Source organism: Macrosteles quadrilineatus, unplaced genomic scaffold (assembly GCF_028750875.1).
Source record: "Macrosteles quadrilineatus isolate MER2022 unplaced genomic scaffold, UCM_ALF_1.0 Scaffold_4__1_contigs__length_99947679, whole genome shotgun sequence".
Taxonomy (NCBI): domain Eukaryota; kingdom Metazoa; phylum Arthropoda; class Insecta; order Hemiptera; family Cicadellidae; genus Macrosteles; species Macrosteles quadrilineatus.
The window spans coordinates 81,884,555-81,909,625 of record NW_026542597.1 but is presented as its reverse complement, the minus strand read 5'-3'; the positions used below and the strand labels follow the sequence as shown (position 1 = coordinate 81,909,625).

General features: G+C 39.6%; 1 protein-coding gene across 1 annotated transcript in view; it reads left to right on the top strand.

Moving 5' to 3' along the window:
- Positions 1-3,913: 3,913 nt before the first annotated feature.
- The window catches only part of LOC128993086 (uncharacterized), a 50,762-nt gene continuing 29,604 nt past the window's right edge, over positions 3,914-25,071 (top strand). Inside the window, exons 1-19 of the mRNA XM_054416843.1 lie at positions 3,914-6,478; positions 17,187-17,306; positions 17,447-17,566; positions 17,707-17,826; positions 17,967-18,081; positions 18,231-18,341; positions 18,491-18,601; positions 18,751-18,866; positions 19,007-19,075; positions 19,137-19,256; positions 19,397-19,516; positions 19,657-19,776; positions 19,917-20,036; positions 20,177-20,296; positions 20,437-20,556; positions 20,697-20,816; positions 20,957-21,076; positions 21,217-21,336; positions 21,477-21,653. Of these exons, the coding sequence (XP_054272818.1) occupies positions 4,208-6,478; positions 17,187-17,306; positions 17,447-17,566; positions 17,707-17,826; positions 17,967-18,081; positions 18,231-18,341; positions 18,491-18,601; positions 18,751-18,866; positions 19,007-19,075; positions 19,137-19,256; positions 19,397-19,516; positions 19,657-19,776; positions 19,917-20,036; positions 20,177-20,296; positions 20,437-20,556; positions 20,697-20,816; positions 20,957-21,076; positions 21,217-21,336; positions 21,477-21,653 (4,410 nt within the window). The 5' untranslated portion in view covers positions 3,914-4,207. The remainder of the gene's footprint in view (positions 6,479-17,186; positions 17,307-17,446; positions 17,567-17,706; positions 17,827-17,966; positions 18,082-18,230; positions 18,342-18,490; positions 18,602-18,750; positions 18,867-19,006; positions 19,076-19,136; positions 19,257-19,396; positions 19,517-19,656; positions 19,777-19,916; positions 20,037-20,176; positions 20,297-20,436; positions 20,557-20,696; positions 20,817-20,956; positions 21,077-21,216; positions 21,337-21,476; positions 21,654-25,071) is intronic.

Here is a 25,071-nt window from a genome sequence, read left to right as displayed (position 1 = left end):
GTGATCACAAAGGATCACTTGACACAGGTAATTTAAACATTAAGTTGTAAAAATCAGTGATCCAGAGGCTAATAAACTATAAAAAAGAAATTGTATCTTAAATTGCCTTGAATATAGGGCACCTAGTGTTTAATATTATAAATAAATTATTGTTAAAACAATTTAACTCTTTCAATTTGTTTAAACCTCTAAATCTAAAAAAAAAAACTTGTATTGTATAGGCCTACTCAATTCACACTACTCTAATGCAAATTTTAGGCTGATATGAATAAAATATTATTTCAAACCTGAAATAACAGCTGAATGATGACTTCAGGATTCAGGATGATTAAAAATTCATTCACTGGAGCATAATAAGGCTCTAACATGCCATCTTATGGATATCATCAATTGACTGGGTGAAATGTGAAATATAAAATTAAGACACTCCAACCATGAAGCAATAAAAAAAGTCCATTGATGTAATTTATGATAAGTTTTCTTTATATAAAATTAAAGTCCAAATAAATTTGTTGACAAGTTTCTTGCTTCACATAATCTCTACACACTGACTTTAGAGATGGATTCAATTTAATTACCAAAATAATCTACTATATTCAATGGTATTTTCAGAAAGAAACTAGTTACAATGTGTGACATGTTAAAAGTATGTATAACATAGATAACTGTTGTTAATATATAAGTTACTTATATTTGAAATCGTTAGGGTTATTTTAGATTAAACTTCGACTGGTGTTGAAATTTCATCGGTAGGTACTTATTAAACCTCTTCAAATTCCTGTAGGTAATTTTTTATGTCATCGTCACAGTAACAATATGTTAAATACATGTCTTTATACGCAATTACCAAAAACCTAATTGGAGCTGGGCGATTATATAGTGTTCACCTGGTAATTAAAAGTTTGCTGGTTCAATCCTGAGAAAAATTAGTAGCATTTGATCATGAACTGGACCCAGCTATCCTTGATCATGGGTCTATTATAAAAATGTTCTTGGCTAAGGAACAGCTGCTGGTCGTAGCCAGTTATTCTTTATAAACTACCCCAATGTACCCCCTTAAGTAATCAAAAAAAAGGTACAATACAATCTGACAAATTGAATCATAATAATAATTGAATGTATAATGGAATTGAACCATCCTTGTAATATGGATCAGCTGAAGACAATTTCACGGTTTGTTTTTTGTTATTTCAGTTATTTTAAAACCTGGTTTAACCTATAATAAAACGATATAATTATAAACGATATCTCGTCCAATAGTTATGTAACCAAACAGTAAAGTATAAATCATAAAATTAGCCCTAAAATAATAGAAACAAACTTTCTTCGACACTAGTGCTAAGTGTCACGAACGTGAACTAGACACGAAAATTCAGCGTAAAATCTCTGATGAAACATTTTACAATGGGATAAGAAGTCTACTTGTCTACTTGTGTTAATTATAATTTCAGAAGGCATTTTAGGGTATTTTAACCTTACAACACAACCCAACAATGTGAGTGAAGAATGAGTTTGGAATGGAGTGAGGGGCCTTGAGTAGCTTTGTTACTACAAGACGATTAGTATGGCTACGCAGATCACCTCCCTCCATTCCACACTAACTTTTCATTCATATTCAGTTTAAAATACCCACTTAAGTGTTTGCTGAAGAAAGAATTACAGAAGTACAGGTCATTAGACGTTCTCTGGACTAATGTTAAAATGAAAAGTGAAAAAAATACCTACTTATGTTAACATCTTTCAAATTAATTGATTGGTACTTAAAGAGCATGAGTACCCTTCTAAACTACAAAACTGTCATCTTGAGCATTTATTGCACTGAAAGAATGAAGACCTCAGCCACTGGTCAGACGACAGAGTCAAAATTACAACAAAGTCACATGGCCGAATTCAGGATTCAGCCTATTCAGGCCACCGATTGGGTAAGAGGATAAAAATGGTTTTGGAAAAACAAAAAAATAGAGCCTCCTATTGGCTATGGTGGATTATGTGAGTTTTCGAATGATACAACCGAAATAAAGTGAGTTTTGGAAATGACACACACTTTTTAACATTAAATATTAGTAGGATTACACAAGTTTTGACACGGTATTTTATAACGAACTAGCTGGAGCTGGCCCGACAGACGTCGTCCTGTCCTAATATGGTTTTATGTCAAATCATAGATAAAACAACTCCTCAAGGAGTATCCTTGAGAAGTATGTTTTATCTATGGTCAAATGCTCGTTCATTTTCAAGGTGAGCTTGTTCGCATGACTCAATCACGTCCTGGTTGAAGTTCGTTCGCTACGCTCACTTACCTTTAGGTTGGAGCTCGTTCGCTGCGCTCACTTACCTTTAGGTTAGCTCGTTCGCTCCGCTAACTCGCCTCCAGGTTGAAGTTCGTTCGCTACGCTCACTCACCTTTTGGTTGCAAATTAGCTGTTGTCATAAATTTAAAAAAAATAGTGCTGCACCCTGTTGGTAAACCAACTAACTTTTTAATGCTATTGAACATCTCAGAATCAAATTGTTTAGTTGAACCAGCTGTTAAGATTCTTTAATTCCATTTAAATCTGAGTAGCCTACTCACAAGGTTAACATGGTAAACTCCAGAGCCACTGGGCGGAGCCCTTTTGACGGAACTGCACCAAACTTTCACACAAACCATCCTTGAATAATGCTTAATAATGCCTGGAAGTTTCATTGCAATCTGTCGAGTGGTTTCGGAGTCCATTAAGGACAAACAAACGTCCATTAAGGACAAACAAACATACATATACATACATTGGATTTTATATGTATAGATAAATGCACCTTTTTTCTGCTGAATGAAGTGTTACCAACAACTCAATTTCAAAAAAAAATTGATAAAGTGAGTTTTAATTGGAATGAACCACCTCAGGTGTTCGCTGCTGTCTAAAAAAAAAAATAAAGCACCCATCCACACATTGGTGTGGGACAGAAACAAGCCCGCATACGTCATCGTCATAGAGCGTTATCAGAATATGAACTGTTCAAAGGTGTTCTACAAAACATGATAATTGGGCCATTGGCACTCAGTCGTTAAAAGTGGTCATGATTACGTCACTGAATCTTTCCCTGTTAGTCTCGCAAACTATCAAGATACATAATCAATGCATATAATTAATCACTTTACCCACTATTATCGTAAAAAATTATCCACTATTTTTAACTATTAACATCTATTTATCATACATTTGCGCTTTATTTACTCTATTATGGTCGATTTCAGCATTGACTTTAGATACTAGAAGAATAATTCTCATCCTATTTTAACACTAACTAGAGCCTGTTTTGTAGGGAGTAGCATTAATTGTATAATAGATTAGACCATAAATAAAACTTACTCCATTAGGCTACGGCCACACGGGCGTTTTTTCACGCAAGAACGCAGCGTATGAAAAACGCAAGAAATATGATCAGCATTAAATGAATCGAGGTATGCCACACGCAGTGTGTTTTCCCGCAGTAGCGGGCGCCTATTTGTTTCAATGCTACTTTAATTTTTCGCGTGTTTTCACGCTGCGTTTGTGCGTGAAAAAACGCCCGTGTGGCCGTAGCCTTAGTGTTGGTTATGCATCTTGTGTTGGTTAGGAGTATGTTTTATCTATTTACATACTCACTGATTGTACAGTATCAACAGCAGATAAAACATCAAAAACACCTTCATAGATTTATTATTCTAACGGATCATACGAAAATGTTTGATACAATTGCAAATAAGTGCGATATATTGTATTTAATTGTAGCTAATTTTAAAATATAGTACGTATAGTAATATGAAACCGAAATATACAGATGGCGTTGACCAGATGTTGTTGACAGTTCGTGGAAAGTTCAACAGATAGAGTTTGCTGTCATTCTATTCTGTCAATCTGTCGAGGTTATGTTTGACATGATCGTAAACAAAACCCTACTAGTTTTCTGTATTTTCCAATTAATGAATCATGTGTAGTAATTTATTTGGTGAACATTAAATTTACTTGCCCGAATAATGTTCGTTAAATCCCAACACGCATTTAATTATACCGATGATAAGTGAAGTACCTAGGTACGCGGAGTTGTGTAACTGTTTATCTCCTTGACAATAATCAGTAATCACTTTTACTCCGTAAGTGTTAAGCATTCCGATAGTATGTGTGCAAATAGCGAGATAGGAGGTTGCTCGTGTGTTGTGTTTGTGTTTGTGGATGAACAATAGATAATGGCTTTAAATCCGGACGCTTGTGGTGTGATTGACCCGAGCATTCCACAGTGGAAGAGAGAGTTGATAATACGGAGACGAGCTCTCGGACGGACGCTTCAAGTCGGCAGTAGTTCCGTTAAACTCACTTGCCCCGCGGTCGTCGCCGCTGTTCGTCAACCCGAGTCGTGTAGTGGTAGTGAAAATATTCCTTCTACAAATAGTCCGAAATGTTCGCCTACAGCTGAGGATTCGTTGTTTAGTTCACTCAACCAAAACCGTGTGGACTTTCACCAAGGGCCATCCTCCCCTGGTTCAGTCAGTAACATGCGGCTGTTGGATGCGTGCAGTGAGGTGGATAACCTAGTGATAAATAATGGCATAGATGTGAAAAGTAAACAAAGTGGAGTTGTGACCAACAATAGTGATACTAGTGTAAGCTACAGTCTAATCATGGGGGAGGATAAATCACTCAACCTCAAAAAGAAAAATTCTCCAAAATCCAAACATGAGACAATCAACTGTGTTTCATCCAGGCAAAGGATTTTTATTGAGAAGGTGCAGAGTGAAGGAACTAATGGGAAATCGAATAAGGAAGAGGACTGCCTTTCTGATTCCAGCGAAGAACTTCAGTATGGACCAGGTATTGTGAACAAATTAAAAACTAAATATCTAAGTATGACACTTCGGGAGCAAAAAAAACACACTCGACCATCATTATCAAATTTAAGGAGAGCTACGAGCCTTGAAAATATGCTAGATGGTGATGACAATTTAAACGAACAAACTAAAATGGGGGCTGATGTTAAGGTAAAAACTGGAAATGTGAATAGTATTGATAAATCTACTTTAATGGGGAAAACTGTAGGGTTGAACTCTAACTGTGGGTTACGATCTCTTGGTAATCATAGAATTGAAACAATGAAAAGAGCTCAATCAATGGATACTTTGTTGAAATCTGAAATACGGGGAACAATTAAGCCTATTGTCAATGAAAATATCATTATAGTTGAGAAAGAAAATATAGGAATAAATCCCTCTTCAGATTCTTCATCTCGGACCAAAAGTAATGTTAGGCCTAATACAGAGCTTCCTCCACCTGATGTTGTAAAACAAACTTTGAAAATATTTGAAACCTCGCCTAAAAAAAAGGTTAAACCTGCAGGTCAGGGCAACTTGGCTAAGCTCGTCGCAGGTTTTTCAAATCCAGCTAGTCAACCTGTTTCATCACTTGGTAATCGATCAATAATTGACAGAAGAAAGGTCAACCAAAATAATAAACCTACTCTTTCACCCAAACCTATTCTTAGCCCTGAAAAGTTAAGACGCACAAAAATAGGATCTCCAAAAAGAAATCAACCTTCAGCTACTGGTACTGTGTCGTCAGCAAGCAGAACGCCACCTTTATCAACTTCCAACAAGCCTGCGGGAATAAACAATGAAAGGGTTAAGCTACAATTAGTACAGAATGAACAAAGTGTTGCTGAGAGAACGACTGCGACATCACCAAAAGTTTTAAGCCCTAGAAGTAAATCTCCAACAGTCACTGTTTTAACCGACAACGATCATCCATCTTTAGCCTCACAACCTGAGAAAGTCCACTCGCAAAGTTTACTTTCAAATGGTGAAAAGGAAGTTTCTTCTGTCCACTCTGATGAGTTAGAAGAAATCGATAGTCACAGTGAATCATGTAAACCAGTTCCAGAAACAGCTTTAGAAAATATTAGACGTGGTGGAGTGTCGATGCAGTTCAGCTTTAGTAGTGAAAATTCTCCAGTTCCATCAAATAAATCTTACCTACCAAGACCTAAAAGCCCACCACAAGCTCTAAATACGTCCTTATTGAAAGGAAAACTTGAAAACTCTCCACCACCTACAGGTTTCGTCCCGCCTAGACAACAAGGTTCGCCACAAATCAAACAAGTCGGAATAATTAGACCTCTTGTCTCAACTAAAATACAGTCTAATGTGTCTTCAACACCTGCCTTAACTGAACAAGAAATCGAGAAGAACCTGATAAACCGTGTTAAGTCAATCGAACAACCTGTTAGCAAAGTAGTCGTTGCGATCAAAGCGCTCCCCGACAGTGTCGTGTTAGGGTCTGTGTCTGCGGATGTGACAAATAAAAGTGGCTGTGCTAATTCCAAAGTTAAATCTCAAGGACTGTGGGATGAAAAAGTGTGGCACGCAAACCAAAATACTATTGTGTTCAACTTCAGTAATCGTAAGGAGGTTCCAGACTACATCGAAAATGATGGGCTGATTCTAAAAGGGAAAAGAGATCGCCCAAGGGTGAGTTGTAATTTTATTTTTTATAAATTTAGTCCATAAAATATACACTTGGCCTATAAGCTACATGATGAAACCTGTCTCCTGACAATCTGTTTTGGCTGGCCAATGGTTTAAGTTCTGGGTTAGTCCCAGATAGACGGAGGGTCAGGAGATAGTTTCCGTCATACTATAAGTCACTAGTTTTCAGGCATAGTATTCTACGTTAAGAATTTGAGGCCAAGATGATTGAAATTTTTATCTGTAACAAATTAACAAGGTGTGCATAAGATTTTAACAAATGATAAGTTATTTCAGTATTTCAGCCAGCTAGGCAGGGTTAAATGCCATCCATAGAATTTTTATAATTTAAATTAACAACAATCTTTTGTTATAGGCCTATAAGAATGCAGCCTTCAACCAAATTGTTTTGTAGGCTATTGGTTTTTTGTTCAAGCTTTTAACCAACTACTAATATCTAACTAGACTAGACTATCTAAATGTTAAGCCATGATTTGGTTTTTTAGGTTTAAGTTATTACATACTTTAATGTTTTATTTTTCTTTATTTGTTTAATCCATATTGAAGTCGATATTTATCATTTATTTATTTTCATTTATCCGTGTGTGTTGTGTGAGCATTATTGATTTGTGGCCCATATTTTTTGGTGTTCTGTATGTTCGTAGGCTTTTGTTAAAGTGATGAAGTCATGTTAACCTATTTTCAAAAATGATAAACTTATTATGAAGGCGAGTTTTAAATTTCAAGTCAAACATTGACATTGTAGGAGGTTTACGTTAAAGGTATTATAGAGATATTTCAGGGTAGGTGTCACACAAATACGGTATGTAGGTAGGGGTAAACGTCAACCCAAATCAATAAAAAAATCCAATCAAATTGTGTTATGTGACACGTGCACTTCAGTAACAGGCCTATTCTTAGTACCTATACCTGGGGGAGCGAGCTGGCGTAGTGGTTAGAGCGTGGGACTTCAGTCCCTGAGGTCCCGGGTTCGATCCCCGCCAAGTCACCAATGGATTTTATCTAAGTGATAATGCCGCAACCCCTAGGTCTAGCCTGAAGTAATGTGAAAAACAATCCCAGGCTCGTGCCTAGCGTCCTTAGGACAAAAAAAAAGTAGCTATACCTGAATGTGCACTCAATCAATGGAGGAAATATTATTTGGTCATAAGATACATACTCGGTTTCAAATGAATGTGAAACTTGAACGTAAGAACGTAAGAACCCAAGAACGTTTCATTCACCCAAAATTTAAATTTTCTAATCTACTAAAGTGTTAACTTAAGACTACGGTACTCTTCTTTTCCAAACATATGACATTAAAATATTTAGCAGTGTTAGGTTAATGACATCAAATAAGGCTCTCTCTTCTCGAGTAATTTTGGTCCGATTTTAATTAAATTTTGTATAAGTGTGTAAAAGGTGGGTAAAATGGATCGAATTCACTACCATAACCAGCAAGATCATTGATGGGAATGAGATGTTAAACAGTTTTCAAATTTTTTGAAAAATTGGGCTTTTCTTAACTTTTCCCCCCTATTAAAATGTCCAATTTCCCATGTGATCTTCTAAAGAGAAAAATAGACGGCTGCACTTTACCTTACGTCCTACACTCATTCGAATGAAAATATTGATCGATATATCGATTATTCGATATTGATTAATCAATATTACAATTACTCAATATTTCGATTGCGGTATTCTATACATCGATTATTGCTTTGTTTTTTATTTACATTTTTGTTTCTTTCATTGTTTTTGTTTGTATAAGTCATTTTTAAAGAACTTCACCATGAATTATTGAGAATTTAGTCAGAGTATTTTATGTAATCCTGAAAATTGTTTCAAATTAATGCACCATATCGTAGGGATGTTAAGATTTCTAAGGAAGACCCTTTCTTTTTCTTCGTTAAAGCTGTGAAATAATTATATCCTGGAAGATTTTAACTACGTTTAGTATCTAGAATGGAGGTTATAGTTTGTAGTTTGGTTTTTGTTTGCTTTTTTTATCTTATTAAATCATTTTATTTTTTAATAGGCCTATTGTTTGTAACAGATTTAAGATAAACTAACTTAACTGATCATAATTACAGCCGATATCTATTATAGCCTATTATTAAAGTGATACAATGAAATTTTACGTAAACGGTTAAGGCCATTTACCAAATAAAAATATAGGCATATTGCATGTCAAAATGAAGCTTAGAGTGTGTAGATTTGCCGAAAAGTATTGATATGGACGAGCTCCCTAAGGGCTCTGTCCCACAGGCTGATTTCCAAAGGGCTACGCCTTGCATGTTTTGGAAGTTAAGGTTATTCGATTAATTTAGTGAACAACAGCTGGCCAATCCAATTGACAATATAGTTTGTTTGTTTACATTTTTGTTTACAAATTTTATTATTTAGGTACTTTTATGTTCTTAAAAGAGGTGCGGTGAACGGACAACGAAGCTACTTTGAAGCTATTTTTTGGTATGAGATTAACAAACCATGTATGTTGTTCGTTCCAAGAGGTTGTCACCGATCTTTAACAGGTCGCCATTTCATTGAAAAGTAAAAGTAAAGTATTAAAGTATTAAAGACGTCGTGAAAGAGAGCAGCGAGTTCAGGTTCAACCGTAGGTACCCACCTCGGCCACCTTAGGACGTAAGGTATGAAGGTTCCACTGCTTTTATCATACTTTCAGATGACAATTTCTCGAACTTGGGCCCTTTAAATGAAATATAAACTCAAAGTTGATTAAATAAATTTAATGGTAGCTTCTGTACACCCGTGAATTCGTGGGTAGAACCTCTTGTATAATTCAAAACGATATTAAAAATTGGTTAAAAATAATCATAACTACGATTATTCTATATAGATTAATTGATATCGAATAATCGATATATTGATCGATATTTTCATTCGAATAAGTGTAGGACGTAAAGTGCAGCCAAAAATAGACTGTTGTTTTTTTCTTGTTTATGGATGGATGTATTTTAATAGCTTTATTTTAATGTATTGTAATAGCTTGGTCTATATTTTATATGTAATGATAAGGTATATTTTTGGGGAGAAATTTATTAAAAGTATTAAATTGTGTCCATCATTAAATCTATTTCAATCATGGAGAAAGAATTTGTTTTGACAATGTAAGCCTAAGGTATTTTTTTAATTTAAGGTTAGAGGTATAATAATTAATTAATCTAGGAGAAACGTAGGATAATGTTCTTAAAGACAAAGAGCACATTCTCTGCTTAGGCCTAAGTTGATTTCCATCCAACGAGAGCAGCACCAGAATAATTTTAGCCTAAAAAGAGACTCAAACTGAGGGGTATAGGGTCTAAGGAGTCAATACAATTTGCCATTAGGGCAGCCTCGGAAGACATTGGAAAGTAGAGTGCCGATTTTTTTACAAGAAGCTGCAAACAAAAGCTTGTCTTTTCAATCACCCCCCTTAAAATATGCCTTCATCATACAGCAACCTTTTTTTAACATATCCCCTAGGTGGGAGGTCATAGACTAGTCAGCTCTGTGGTGGCATCTAACGATTTCCATAAAATAATTAATATGTGGTAATCAAATTACATTAGTTAATAACTGTAGAGTCTTTTTGGTTCAAACAGCAAAAAGGCAACGCCCAACTAGAAGTATCTCCCAGACGCATTTAATTTTGTTCATATTGTCCAAAAGAGTCAAATGTTTTTTGGTCATTGTTTATTTAAGAGATGTATAATCAATGGTAGGGCCTGCTAGCATAGTTACGGCATCTCTCTACTCATTATTTACCAAATTTGTAAGGGGCTCAAATGGTAGCATCTTGTCCTGATCCTGATAAACCAGACATTTTGAATCTTGTGATGGTTCGAGACTGGACTCAGCTGATATTGATCATTGGAACTTTTTACTATTAATCTAGTTTCATTTTGTTTGAGTTAAGCCTCCGAATCACTGATCAATACGTGTACTGGTGAAATTACCTGCTGTCAAGTGATCCTTTTGACCTTGAAAGGCGACCGGTTTCGACCCTCACGGGGTCATCTTCAGGCGGACGTCGTCATCGTCTTTTCGTTCTTGCGAACACGTCGTTTTTTAAAAAACATTGAGGTTTACAGTTTTTTTAAAAACTGTAAACCTCAATGTTTTTTAAAAAACGACGTGTTAACATCGTGTTCAGGCGATGACGACGTCCGCCTGAAGATGACCCCGTGAGGGTCGAAACCGGTCGCCTTTCAAGGTCAAAAGGATCACTTGACAGCAGGTAATTTCACCAGTACACGTATTAATCTAGGCTAAAGAAACAACTGATTTAAGGCAGTAACAAAGCTTCACTATGCACTTTTTCATCCCACACTTGACGTTTATTCATATTCAAGTTCAAATTCGCTTAGGCGTGTCCCCAAAATAGTAATAGAGAAAGACTGGCTGCGTGTACTACCGTTGGCGCGTTTGTTAAAAAATTAACCTGTACAGGGTTCAGGTGGGCTAAAAATTTACTTTTGCTAATGTTTTTTTGCCAGCGTGCATGCTGGCTCTGGCTGATGGCCAACCCGTCTGTGGTCCGTCTCGGCCATCCACGAGTGAAGATCAGTGGTCAGGCTCTGTACGAATCAATGATCAGCATCACTGGTCCAAAGTCTAGTCCAAGTGTTGGACCGTAACCAGGTCCATTAGTTTAGTTTCCACTTTCTGCGGCTTCACTCGGCACCTAATTATCCGGTGGGTCGGAACCGAACTGACACGAAACTGTGCAAACACACAATCCTCATCACGCCTGTTTGCTTAGCCCAAATCAGACACGTCAACCGCACGGTCAACGCATAGTCAACCGTCACAATCTTCATTATTATGTTAATTACATACCATCAATAAGATGTCTAACAAGAGGTCGACGTTGCGATAAGGCTAAGGTTTGGAGGGTTTCCGTAAAAATATGCCGCAGCAAACCTGCAGACAGTGCATTTCCAATTATCTGGTTGGTTTTTCACTCTTGTTTCCTTGAAATTCCAGGATTTTTTTAAAGCATTAATTTTAATGAGTACTTATAGGTTTGCTGCTACAGAGGATAGAAATAAATGTCTCTACTGAAATGTTAATATAGGATAAAGTAAATAAACTTGCCTTAGTTTAATAAAAATATGTTAATACGTATTCCTAAAAAAATTAAACTTCCGCCTTCACATTCTAAGACGCAAGCTCTATCCTTGAACTGTTTTACATATTACTTCCGGACTAGGCTAGAGGGTCGTGTCAGTATCACTTAGTGATCCATTGGTGTTTGGCGGGATTTGAACCCGGGACCTGGGGACCAAAGCCTCGTGCACAGAAGCGATTGAATGTAGTGAAGTGTAGAGACACAATTTTACTAACGGACATCGAGCGTGGTACATTCCACATTCTAACTTCCCAACATGTGGTCACTGGTCTGTGGTCACCGCAGCCAAGGTCAAAGATTGACCTCTATGTCCTGCTCTCTTTCTCTACTCTTGCTTTGACCGCTACGGCGCGGCGCCATGAACAAGTTTGATCATGATGGAAGAGCTTGGGCTATGCCTTTTGATTGACGTCAGCAATTTGGAAATATCACAGTTAGTTGCGGTCGCTATAAATTTTATTGTCAAAATGTAGCCTTTTTATAAGAGCATCCTAATTAATGAATCATTATTAAACATCAAGTTAAATTTGTTGTCATTGTTGAATGTTCAAACAATCCACAGCTAACGAAGCCTAACGGCATATTTTTTTGGGACAAACTTGATTGCCAAGTTGATTATTTTTAGTACGTTTATCGACTGAGTAGTTTTACGTGAACTATACCAAAATTTATCCAGGCTAGAACCTTTCTACGACATCGTTAATCATGCTATTTATTTATTTACTGGCACACATCATTTAAATTGACAGACGAAGAGTCAAAGCGAACTTAACTCTGAAACTAAATAAAAATTGTTTCATGAAGTAATAAAATTAATAGGTCTATTTGACTGCAATAGCGATTAAACTAAAACTAATAACAATAAATAGTATCAGCAATCTGACACATACTTTCTCCCATTAGCTTGTCAACAACCTTTATCATGGTTAAGAAAGAGGTTGAGTAACTATGATATTTTATGGGGAAAATCACAAAAGTTGCAATAACTTTTGAACTGTTGTGTTAACAGCATTGGGGGCCACCATTTTGTACCATTTTGTTTAGCAGTAAATTGAACATAACATACTAAATTCTAATGGAAATCGTCAATGGCATTCTTATGAAAATCTGATTTTCCCTGTTTTTATGGGATTTAAGGAGAAATCGCGATTAAAATCAAAATTTTCTAAAATAATGAAAACAAAATGCCTAGAGATACCAGGGATTCACGAAACGGATATCTCCATCTAAACAATTTTAAAATGCCATCTCAAAAGAACACGTTGACTGACTTTTCCAAAATTATTCCAAAGATTCGAACACCTTTTCCAATAGCCACGCTTATGTGAATGTCCTTACAGAATTATTAACATCCTGTATTTGAAAGACTAAAATACGCATCCCTTAAGTTACATGCCAACAACACTAACACTTATTTATAACTTGGTGGTATTTGCATTTCATTAAATTCGAGGAAAATCATACAGGAACGGCAACGCAAAGAATTTTATTTTTGTATGTACACACATTTCTGTTGAAGGTGGCGACTCAGTCATATTCAACAGACACACTGTCATATTCCACTACTTAACAATTCTCACATAATAATGACACAACCCCGAAATTATCTCCACTAATTTTGACAACTAGGTTAATAAGAGACAGTTTTACAAACTAGGCTAACATAGACGGTATTACTCAAGGTTGCTATGACAACTTCTCTGGTTGAGTTTGGTCGAGACGTGCCACCAGCGGCCCCCAAAAGCCCAAATTGCCCATAACGGGTCTATAATAACTTCCATCCATCTAGCCGCTGGTGCCCAGTGCCCGCAAGCCGGTTTTATAGGACGGCATTTTCAAAAGCATTTTGCAAACCTGATACCGGTTTTATTACGCTTCACCGTTCGGTGTGATCGTTAACGCGTCTGTATTCCACTTTTTATCGGATAAATTGCACACTTATGAGATGTTAGAATGTTTTAGAACGCATTTAATCCTATAGTGTGTGCTAATGAATTGGTATTTTTATAAGTGAGAGCCAATTTGAATTACCGTAACACAGGAAGAAATCGAAATGCGATAATTACGAATACTTTTAACACTACGTTAGGATTGTCAGCTCCAGCTGAATCAAACGTGTACTTTGTGAGATTTGCATTGATTTTTGAATTTTGTAAGTGTATGAAATAGTATTCGAAATTAGAGTTTTGAACACGTTAAGGCTCAAAAATGTTACATTTTTAGCGTTGCAAAATAATACAATACGATTTTTTTTAATTCTTTTTTCAGCTGCCCTACTTAACCGATTTAACGAATGAGGTGTCGTTTTAAAGCTTACTAGTGCACCTGTTGCTCGAATTCGAGCAATTGCAAAGTATTCCAGGCGCAAAACGAATAACAGTCATAATTTCCGATTACTAAAAGAGTCAACTCAAAAATAATGTAATCAATCACTCCACTACAGTTGTCAAAACTGAAAACTCACTCACTCTGAAAACGAACACTCACTCCACTCCAGTTATTGAAACTGTAAACAAATTCACTCTGAAAAAGAACTCTTTTTTGTGTATCATATGTGTTTACTATGAACAGCTGTAATTTACAAATTATTCGTATATCAAATAGACAAAATATTTTATTCATAAGAAATACATTGGGATTTTGATGGCCTGTGGGGCAAAGCCCGAGAACTTTTATTACAGGAATTGGTGGAAGGGGGCTTCTACACAAAAAATAGTTAATTTTGACACTTCGTTTGCAAAAGTGATGTAACGACGCATCCCCGTCCTTCCAAAACAGCCGTTGCACTAATTCATTCTGGAGATTTAGATTTTTCATTCATGGAACAGCTGAAGCCAATTTTATTGTTAGTTCTGTCCGGTGCACTGTATAGAGGTCGTGTTTAGTAAAATTTGTTTCTTGTTATTTCAGTAATTTAAATCCTCGTTTAACCAAATAAAACCTAATAATCATAAACAATAACTCGTACCCTAGTTATAACCAGACAGTAAAGCACAAATCACGAAATTAACCCTAAAATAATAGAAACCAAGTTTCGTTTAACGCCAGTGTCACCGGACATAAACTAGAACTAGACACGAAAATCAAGTTTCAAAATTGGGATGAGTAGCCTAGTCTGCTTGTGTTGGTTAGTCTTTGGTCCAACGTCGATTATTTTAAACAATTGTGGACTTTGAATATAATTTTTCCTGGTGTAAACTCCTCGGCCAGTCAGAGTGAGGTGTTTTAGAGGGTAGCTTAGTCTCCTTGCTGTTCATTTAGGGATTTGCATGACATTAGGTTATTAGAGGCACTTTGGGCTCCCCAACCCCAACCCTAGTCTTTGTTTGAACTCTTCCTGACTCGAGACTCTTTGGTTCACGACTCATTACTTGAGTTAAAGGACATTATCAGCGTGTTACTTTGTAAACCTATCAGACAGTTAAATCTGCACAGCCTTATCACAATAAAGTATCAGCAATACTGGTGCGTATTTACAAGAAAAAATGTATTAGTACACCTCTATCTGTATATACTGTATATGCACAATGTATATTTTATGAAACTTGGTATGTATGTTAAGATAGAAGATGTTTAAAAACTATTAACTTAGTCCAATGCAAAATTGCATTCTTGGTTTTCTCCTTTTTGACCCATAGAAACATTTCCTGGAGTTTGGCTGTTTAGTTATGGGACACTATAGTGTGTATAGTGTAATACGTTACACACACATAGTGCCTTTATCCTTAGGTTTTATTTATTTAAGCACCAATCAATTCAATACACATCTGAAAATTTTCTCACAAAAAACACCCCTCTCAATCACCAATGTATTAATAATAGCATAGAACTACATTTGACTGTGGGGTCTGGGGTCTTCGGCAGCTTCGGTCCGGTCATGTTGGCACCATTGTACCTCCAAATGACGTCACCGGAAGCGGAAACAGTTCCGGCAATCTGACCGCGATCTGTGGGATGCTGGCTCCTCCCTCCCGCTGTCCATTTCAATGTTCCACCGGAAAGAAATGGAACAGGGAAATCCATAAATTAATATAATTGACTTAGCGTAATTAAGTTCGTCTTGTCCGTTTCCTGAGAGTTAGTTTGTATACGAAATGGAAAATTATGTAAGAAATTTGCAAGTAGATGGAATTTGATTACGGCTGTTAGAAAGAAAGGTGATCACACTGTCCACGGGGAATAGAAATTGTTTCGTATGGTAAATGTAACAATGTTCTAAGGTTGTGTTGATATAGTCTGTAGGATGGAACCTGTCTACCTGGCACTGGCCCAGGCCTTCACTATTGGTCAGTTCCCAGGTAGATGGAGGGTAGGAGACAAGTTCAGTCATACAGACTATAGCAACACAATTTTGAACGAAGGGTCAGGAGACAGGTTCCTTCATTTAAACTATAGTAGCCTATTAGTTGACTTCTGTGCGAGATGTATGATCCCAGAATGCCGGATATACAGTACAAGTTTTAGAAAGAATGCTTAGAAAAGAAGCCAAAATTGGTGATTGGCGATATTAGAACTCGGACTTCGAGTATATGTGTCCTGCTCTAGCTATTAGACTAGCCCCCCATGTCCCATGTATATCGATGACTGTTTTGCCAAAATATAAACTATGACAAAAACGCTTGGATAATGCATTTAGAGCACGTGTGGTGAAATGATAAACTATTCCGCTGTACTCGGAACTCTAACTAGCTGAATAAGCCAACCACTCATAATAATTGAAGACTCGTCATCACTAGAATTCTGTTACAGTAACAACCAACTACTGTAACATGAATGTAGTGGGCATTAAGTTACATGATAATTAATATCTTGAGTAACATCTACGTCTTAGTAATATAATATTACAATCATATTACAGTTTCAGTTTGTCGTTTGTCTTGATGTTCATAGTTTTCACTTTTAATGAAAATCTGCACCACTGCACCTCTTAACGGGATTTGAAAAATTGTATAGACAAGTTTTTAAAATTACTCCAAAAGAGCATATACATTTTAAACTGTTATTGGACCTTTTTTGGGTGACGACCAATTTATTTTAGCTGTGCAATAAATTTTATTTTAAACTGAGAGTGTCAGGTTGTTCGTAGAAAGCAGATTTGTTTAGTCCTGCTAGCGCCAAAGATCTAAAGAACGCCTTATACTGCACAATTATACTTCATGACTGTAGCATGTGTGTTAATCTAGTTTTATGTCTTTTTAAGCATTAACTACAAGATCGCGCCACTCATCCTACACTCATCTCCATTCATACTTGGCTTAAAATACCTACTTTGTATGGTCGCCATTTCATTAAAAAGTATTATTAGTCCACCTTACTACTTCAGAATTTCCTTGATGATTAATTATTTCCACACCCTTCTTACGGAATGATCAGTCATGCAGGATTAACTGAAATCGATTAACAAACAAGGTCTTCGAAATACTTAAATCCTTGTATGGTGTTAGCATATCTGCCTTTGTTCCCTAGGATATCACTGCATTTACTGGTGACCTGGCTCTCAGACCCTGACGAGACCAATACTGAGGTCGAAGATCTACCCCTTGTGACGTCACTATACTGTATGTACTGTTGTTACAGCCAGGTGACGGAGGGTTCATACTCCTGGACGAGAGCTCAGACCCTGACGAGACCTGCACTGAGGCCGAGGATCTGCTGACGTCATTACCTCCTTCCCCTTGTGACGTCACTACATGTACTGTTGTTACAGCCAGGTGACGGAGGGTTCATACTCCTGGACGACAGCTCAGACCCTGACGAGACCTGCACTGAGGCCGAGGATCTGCTGACGTCATTACCTCCTTCCCCTTGTGACGTCACTACATGTACTGTTGTTACAGCCAGGTGACGGAGGGTTAATACTCCTGGACGACAGCACAGACCCTGACGAGACCTGCACTGAGGCCGAGGATCTGCTGACGTCATTACCTCCTTCCCCTTGCGACGTCACTACATGTACTGTTGTTACAGCCAGGTGACGGAGGGTTCATCCTCTTGGACGACAGCTCAGACCCTGACGAGACCTGCACTGAGGCCGAGGATCTCCTGACGTCATTACCTCCTTCCCCTTGTGTCGTCACTACATGTACTGTTGTTACAGCCAGGTGACGGAGGGTTCATCCTCTTGGACGACAGCGCAGACCCTGACGAGACCTGCACTGAGGCCGAGGTTCTGCTGACGTCATTACCTCCTTCCCCTTGTGACGTCACTACATGTACTGTTGTTACAGCCAGGTGACGGAGGGTTCATACTCCTGGACGACACCGCAGACCCTGACGAGACCTGCACTGAGGCCGAGGATCTGCTGACGTCATTACCTCCTTCCCCTTGTGACGTCACTACATGTACTGTTGTTACAGCCAGGTGACGGAGGGTTCATCCTCTTGGACGACAGCGCACACCCTGACGAGACCTGCACTGAGGCCGAGGTTCTGCTGACGTCATTACCTCCTTCCCCTTGTGACGTCACTACATGTACTGTTGTTACAGCCAGGTGACGGAGGGTTCATCCTCTTGGACGACAGCGCAGACCCTGACGAGACCTGCACTGAGGCTTAGGATCTGCTGACGTCATTGCCTCCTTCCCCTTACGACGTCACTACATGTATTGTTGTTACAGCCAGGTGACGGAGGGTTCATCCTCCTGGACGACAGCTCAGACCCTGACGAGACCTTCACTGAGGCCGAGGATCTGCTGACGTCATTACCTCCTTCCCCTTATAACGTCACTACATGTACTGTTGTTACAGCCAGGTGACGGAGGGTTCATACTCCTGGACGACAGCTCAGACCCTGACGAGACCTGCACTGAGGCCGAGGATCTGCTGACGTCATTACCTCCTTCCCCTTGTGACGTCACTACATGTACTGTTGTTACAGCCAGGTGACGGATGGTTCATCCTCTTGGACGACAGCACAGACCCTGACGAGACCTGCACTGAGGCCGAGGATCTGCTGACGTCATTACCTCCTTCCCCTTGTGACGTCACTACATGTACTGTTGTTACAGCCAGGTGACGGAGGGTTCATCCTCTTGGACGACAGCTCAGACCCTGACGAGACCTGCACTGAGGCCGAGGATCTGCTGACGTCATTACCTCCTTCCCCTTGTGACGTCACTACATGTACTGTTCTTACAGCCAGGTGACGGAGGGTTCATACTCCTGGACGACAGCACAGACCCTGACGAGACCTGCACTGAGGCCGAGGATCTACTGACGTCATTACCTCCTTCCCATTGTGACGTCACTACATGTACTGTTGTTACAGCCAGGTGACGGTGGGTTCATACTCCTGGACGACAGCTCAGACCCTGACGAGACCTGCACTGAGGCCGAGGATCTGCTGACGTCATTACCTCCTTCCCCTTGTGACGTCATTACATTTACTGTTGTTACAGCCAGGTGACGGAGGGTTCATCCTCTTGGACGACAGCGCAGACCCTGACGAGACCTGCACTGAGGCCGAGGTTCTGCTGACGTCATTACCTCCTTCCCCTTGTGACGTCACTACATGTACTGTTGTTACAGCCAGGTGACGGAGGGTTCATACTCCTGGACGACAGCGCAGACCCTGACGAGACCTGCACTGAGGCCGAGGATCTGCTGACGTCATTACCTCCTTCCCCTTGCGACGTCACTACATGTACTGTTGTTACAGCCAGGTGACGGAGGGTTCATCCTCTTGGACGACAGCTCAGACCCTGACGAGACCTGCACTGAGGCCGAGGATCTCCTGACGTCATTACCTCCTTCCCCTTGTGACGTCACTACATGTACTGTTGTTACAGACAGGTGACGGAGGGTTCATACTCCTGGACGACAGCACAGACCCTGACGAGACCTGCACTGAGGCCGATGATCTGCTGACGTCATTACCTCCTTCCCCTTGCGACGTCACTACATGTACTGTTGTTACAGCCAGGTGACGGAGGGTTCATCCTCTTGGACGACAGCTCAGACCCTGACGAGACCTGCACTGAGGCCGAGGATCTCCTGACGTCATTACCTCCTTCCCCTTGTGACGTCACTACATGTACTGTTGTTACAGCCAGGTGACGGAGGGTTCATCCTCTTGGACGACAGCGCAGACCCTGACGAGACCTGCACTGAGGCCGAGGTTCTGCTGACGTCATTACCTCCTTCCCCTTGTGACGTCACTACATGTACTGTTGTTACAGCCAGGTGACGGAGGGTTCATCCTCTTGGACGACAGCGCAGACCCTGACGAGACCTGCACTGAGGCTTAGGATCTGCTGACGTCATTGCCTCCTTCCCCTTACGACGTCACTACATGTATTGTTGTTACAGCCAGGTGACGGAGGGTTCATCCTCCTGGACGACAGCTCAGACCCTGACGAGACCTTCACTGAGGCCGAGGATCTGCTGACGTCATTACCTCCTTCCCCTTATAACGTCACTACATGTACTGTTGTTACAGCCAGGTGACGGAGGGTTCATACTCCTGGACGACAGCTCAGACCCTGACGAGACCTGCACTGAGGCCGAGGATCTGCTGACGTCATTACCTCCTTCCCCTTGTGACGTCACTACATGTACTGTTGTTACAGCCAGGTGACGGAGGGTTCATCCTCTTGGACGACAGCACAGACCCTGACGAGACCTGCACTGAGGCCGAGGATCTGCTGACGTCATTACCTCCTTCCCCTTGTGACGTCACTACATGTACTGTTGTTACAGCCAGGTGACGGAGGGTTCATACTCCTGGACGACAGCACAGACCCTGACGAGACCTGCACTGAGGCCGAGGATCTACTGACGTCATTACCTCCTTCCCATTGTGACGTCACTACATGTACTGTTGTTACAGCCAGGTGACGGTGGGTTCATACTCCTGGACGACAGCTCAGACCCTGACGAGACCTGCACTGAGGCCGAGGATCTGCTGACGTCATTACCTCCTTCCCCTTGTGACGTCATTACATGTACTGTTGTTACAGCCAGGTGACGGAGGGTTCATCCTCCTGGACGACAGCACAGACCCTGACGAGACCTGCACTGAGGCCGAGGATCTGCTGACGTCATTACCTCCTTCCCCTTGTGACGTCATTACATGTACTGTTGTTACAGCCAGGTGACGGAGGGTTCATCCTCCTGGACGACAGCTCAGACCCTGACGAGACCTGCACTGAGGCCGAGGATCTGCTGACGTCATTACCTCCTTCCCCTTGTGACGTCATTACATGTACTGTTGTTACAGCCAGGTGACGGAGGGTTCATCCTCCTGGACGACAGCACAGACCCTGACGAGACCTGCACTGAGGCCGAGGATCTGCTGACGTAATTACCTCCTTCCCCTTGTGACGTCACTACATGTACTGTTGTTACAGCCAGGTGACGGAGGGTTCATACTCCTGGACGACAGCACAGACCCTGACGAGACCTGCACTGAGGCCGAGGATCTACTGACGTCATTACCTCCTTCCCATTGTGACGTCACTACATGTACTGTTGTTACAGCCAGGTGACGGTGGGTTCATACTCCTGGACGACAGCTCAGACCCTGACGAGACCTGCACTGAGGCCGAGGATCTGCTGACGTCATTACCTCCTTCCCCTTGTGACGTCATTACATGTACTGTTGTTACAGCCAGGTGACGGAGGGTTCATCCTCCTGGACGACAGCACAGACCCTGACGAGACCTGCACTGAGGCCGAGGATCTGCTGACGTCATTACCTCCTTCCCCTTGTGACGTCATTACATGTACTGTTGTTACAGCCAGGTGACGGAGGGTTCATCCTCCTGGACGACAGCTCAGACCCTGACGAGACCTGCACTGAGGCCGAGGATCTGCTGACGTCATTACCTCCTTCCCCTTGTGACGTCATTACATGTACTGTTGTTACAGCCAGGTGACGGAGGGTTCATCCTCCTGGACGACAGCACAGACCCTGACGAGACCTGCACTGAGGCCGAGGATCTTCTGACGTCATTACCTCCTTCCCCTTGTGACGTCACGTTTGTTGGTGATAACGTCGTTATCAATGGAAAGTCCAACCTGAAGAAAATGCCTAAGCCAGTCAAGGTAGGTGTTTATGAGTTGTCTGAATTTTTTTAATAGTCTGTTTCCTATAAATTTTGTCCATTTTGGATTTACAGAAAGTTTTCCGTTTCTTATCTGGTGTTTAATACCAAGATTCACTTCACCTATTTGCTAATGATTTGATTATAACATAGTACTGTACGACTTTACGCTGAAATTAATCTTTTTCGTTTCGGAACTAAATTAATTTTATTCATTTCGGTTAAGGGGTTTGTTTATTTGTTGGTATTTAAACAATTATTCTTTTGGTTGTAGCCTGGACTAGTTTTTAATTTGCGCAAACTCATGTATTATGTAGTTATGTAACATGCAAAATAACTTCAAGAAAGAAGAGACAGCAACAGTTTCTGACTGTCACTAATCGATTTTTTATCCACGGGTCATAAACATTAAGATAAGCTTGAGTGAAGAACTACAGATGTTCATTGTGGAATTTTAACGACTCTTGACTTAGGAGATCTTAAATATTTCATAAAGCTGCACAAATATTTTTGCTAACGCAATACAGTACCTCCGTATATAACTAATCTGTATTAGCTCGTCAATGTCAAGTCCTGCTATTTGAATGACTATTCCTCTTGGATTAGATTTGTCATTTTTGTTGTGACCTTCTTCTTTTCTTGTAAATTGACTTTGAACATATTCCATTAGGTAGTATTCCACCTCAGTAGCCAACTTTATCATAAGTAGTGATTGTTATAAGAACAGTTTGTCTGCATGTAATTAGTATTCACTAACTCGTCAGTGTAATAACAATGCTATTGCTATTAGAATATTGGACTTGATTAAGTTAATTCTTCTTGGATTTGACTCGAGGAAATTCATCTTCTTATCTAGTCAAATCAAATCAAACCATTTTATTCATATTATTTTAGTTTGTTTGGACATAGGCTAATCTGGTGCTCCTGGTCAAATCCATACGTAACAGCATGCTGTAACCATCGAAAGCAACGAATTTTATTGGATAAATTTGTTCAATATAATAATTATTATTCCCTAAACCTAGTGGCATACGTCCACTGTTTTCCAAGGTTTTTAGAACGTTGAAATCAAATTCAACTTAGATACTCCTAATTTTAGTTTTGGACGTATTTATTTTAGTTCTACTTTTTAGGTTTTGTACAAAATCCTGTAAATCTTAGCCTTGGTATCTTTAAAATTATTTAACTCTCTCGGCCAAACCTATACTTCACACAAATAGCTGCCGAAAAAAACGATTTTTTTATGAGAACAATTTATCTATTCTTAATTTATCCCCACTATCTCGTAAATTAACTCAAATGATTGTTAGAATGACAGATTTATCAAGTTTTATCCTCACGCAGGCAGGCCTTAGCCTCAGCCTACTTCACCACAACATTCTGTGGTGAGCGTTCCTTGTTCGTCTACCCTGTGGTTTGAAGGAGAGCTCTAATTTCCCACAATAACAGACCCGATTTCTTTCTCTAATAGCCAAGACATATTTTCCCATCGCACATGCGTCAATTTCAGGACCGCCTGCCACGTATGCCACGTATGCTACGTATGTTGAACATGCTTGAAGATCCATTAAAATAATTATTTTTTTCGTGTTTATAGTTTTTTGACTAAACCTTTCCTGACAAAGGTTTTTGTGTGAGAGTAAATAATGAAGTAAATAAAATACGGACATTGCAACAATCACGTTTATAAATTGGATTCGTAAACCAACCAAGGAACTTGGGGTTTCAAAGTAACAGTTCTTTACAGAAGTTAAGTTACGATATGTTTTATATTTTATCACAATATTACCACAAAAAAAAAACATTGAAACACCAAAATCTATCTAGCAACTGCATTATTGCAATTACATATTTCGAAACTGACTAGGATGTACTATTTTTTTAATCTAGCTTCGAAACTTTTTAAAACTTGTAGTAAAAAAGATAAAATACATCTTTATGGTCTGAAAATAGTTATCACTGTCAAGTTGTGTAAGAAGTGGTAGAATTCCTCCTAATATTTATTATATCCGTGTTTGTTCTCAAGAATTTCTTTGTTTCCATCCCTACGCCATGGTATTTCTAGACGCTTTGAATGAACGTTACAAACCCTGGTGTTACCATCTAACGTCGACCTTTTGTAGCGGTTTCTCTTGGAATCGAACCAGCGGCCTTCAGATTTGAAGGCGAGCACTCCTCTCGGCTACACAAACTATTTTGTCTCACACAAGTACGAATAATTTGGCTGCAGCCCAAGAATATACTTTTCTTCATGTTAAGTTAGTCTATTTTCTCGATGGAATAATCTTTTATACAATATACATTGTTTAGTGTATCTCAAAAGCCTGAAGTATCGTCGTATCTCGCCGTGCCTCACACGACAGTCGTGTATTGATTGTGGTAGGCCGTGGCGTGGTGACGTACAAGCTGTGTGACGTCATCAAAGCACGGCTTCACCCTCTGTCTCTCTCTCTCTCTCTCCCTATCGATATCAGTCCCCTACTTGAGTCGTGTCTGACTCTATAGATGTGACTTATCGCTCCACCCTTGTGTCTACTCCGTGGAGAAATACATCATGGATTGAACTAGAATGACGTTTGGAAAGTATTTTCCTATAAAAGAAAACATTACTAAATATTTTCGTTATATAATTATGTTTGGACATACATACTACATCAAGATGTCGTATTTAGTAACCTTTAAGATCCTGTGACGTATTATATCTGAAAATCATGTAACGTTGTCTGGCACTAATGATCCTTTGTTCAATTTTTGGCAATAAGGAACCCACAAAGTATCTAGTTACTATGATGAACTTTCAACACATTTAGTCGCTTTTAAGATCCTATGGCGTGGCCAGGTCCTGTGCCAAATCCAGTATCTTTAAGTTTCTGTGACGTATCAGTATCTTTAAAGTTTCTGTGGCGTATTTAGTTTCTTTTAAGGTCCTGTGATACATGCAGTCTCATTAAAGAGCATGAGACGTATCCAATATCTTTAAAGGTTCATTCAGCATTGCCTCCAGGATTGATTTAAGACAATATAAAATAGGTTACGTACCTTTACGTCGTCAATCCTAGGTTAGTCTTTTTAGCAGCGACTAGTTTCGAAACTGACGTTTCATTTTCAAGCCTTGTAAAACATAAAATTACTTGAACATAATGTCGTCGTCAAAGTACACAAATACAACATTTAACACGCACAAATACACAGAAAGACGCGCGGCCGGCCATTACACGCACGACGGACACGACTCAACTACGCAGACGATTAACTACCCTCAGTGTCTGTAAAGGTCCTGTGGCGTATTTATTCTCTGTTTAGGTTTCCTTGGTTTATTAAGTCTCTGGTCCTATGAAGAATTCAATCTCTTTCACTGTAAAGGTCTGTGGCGTATTCAGTCTCTTGAAAGACCTGTGACTATTAGTCTGTGTTAAGGC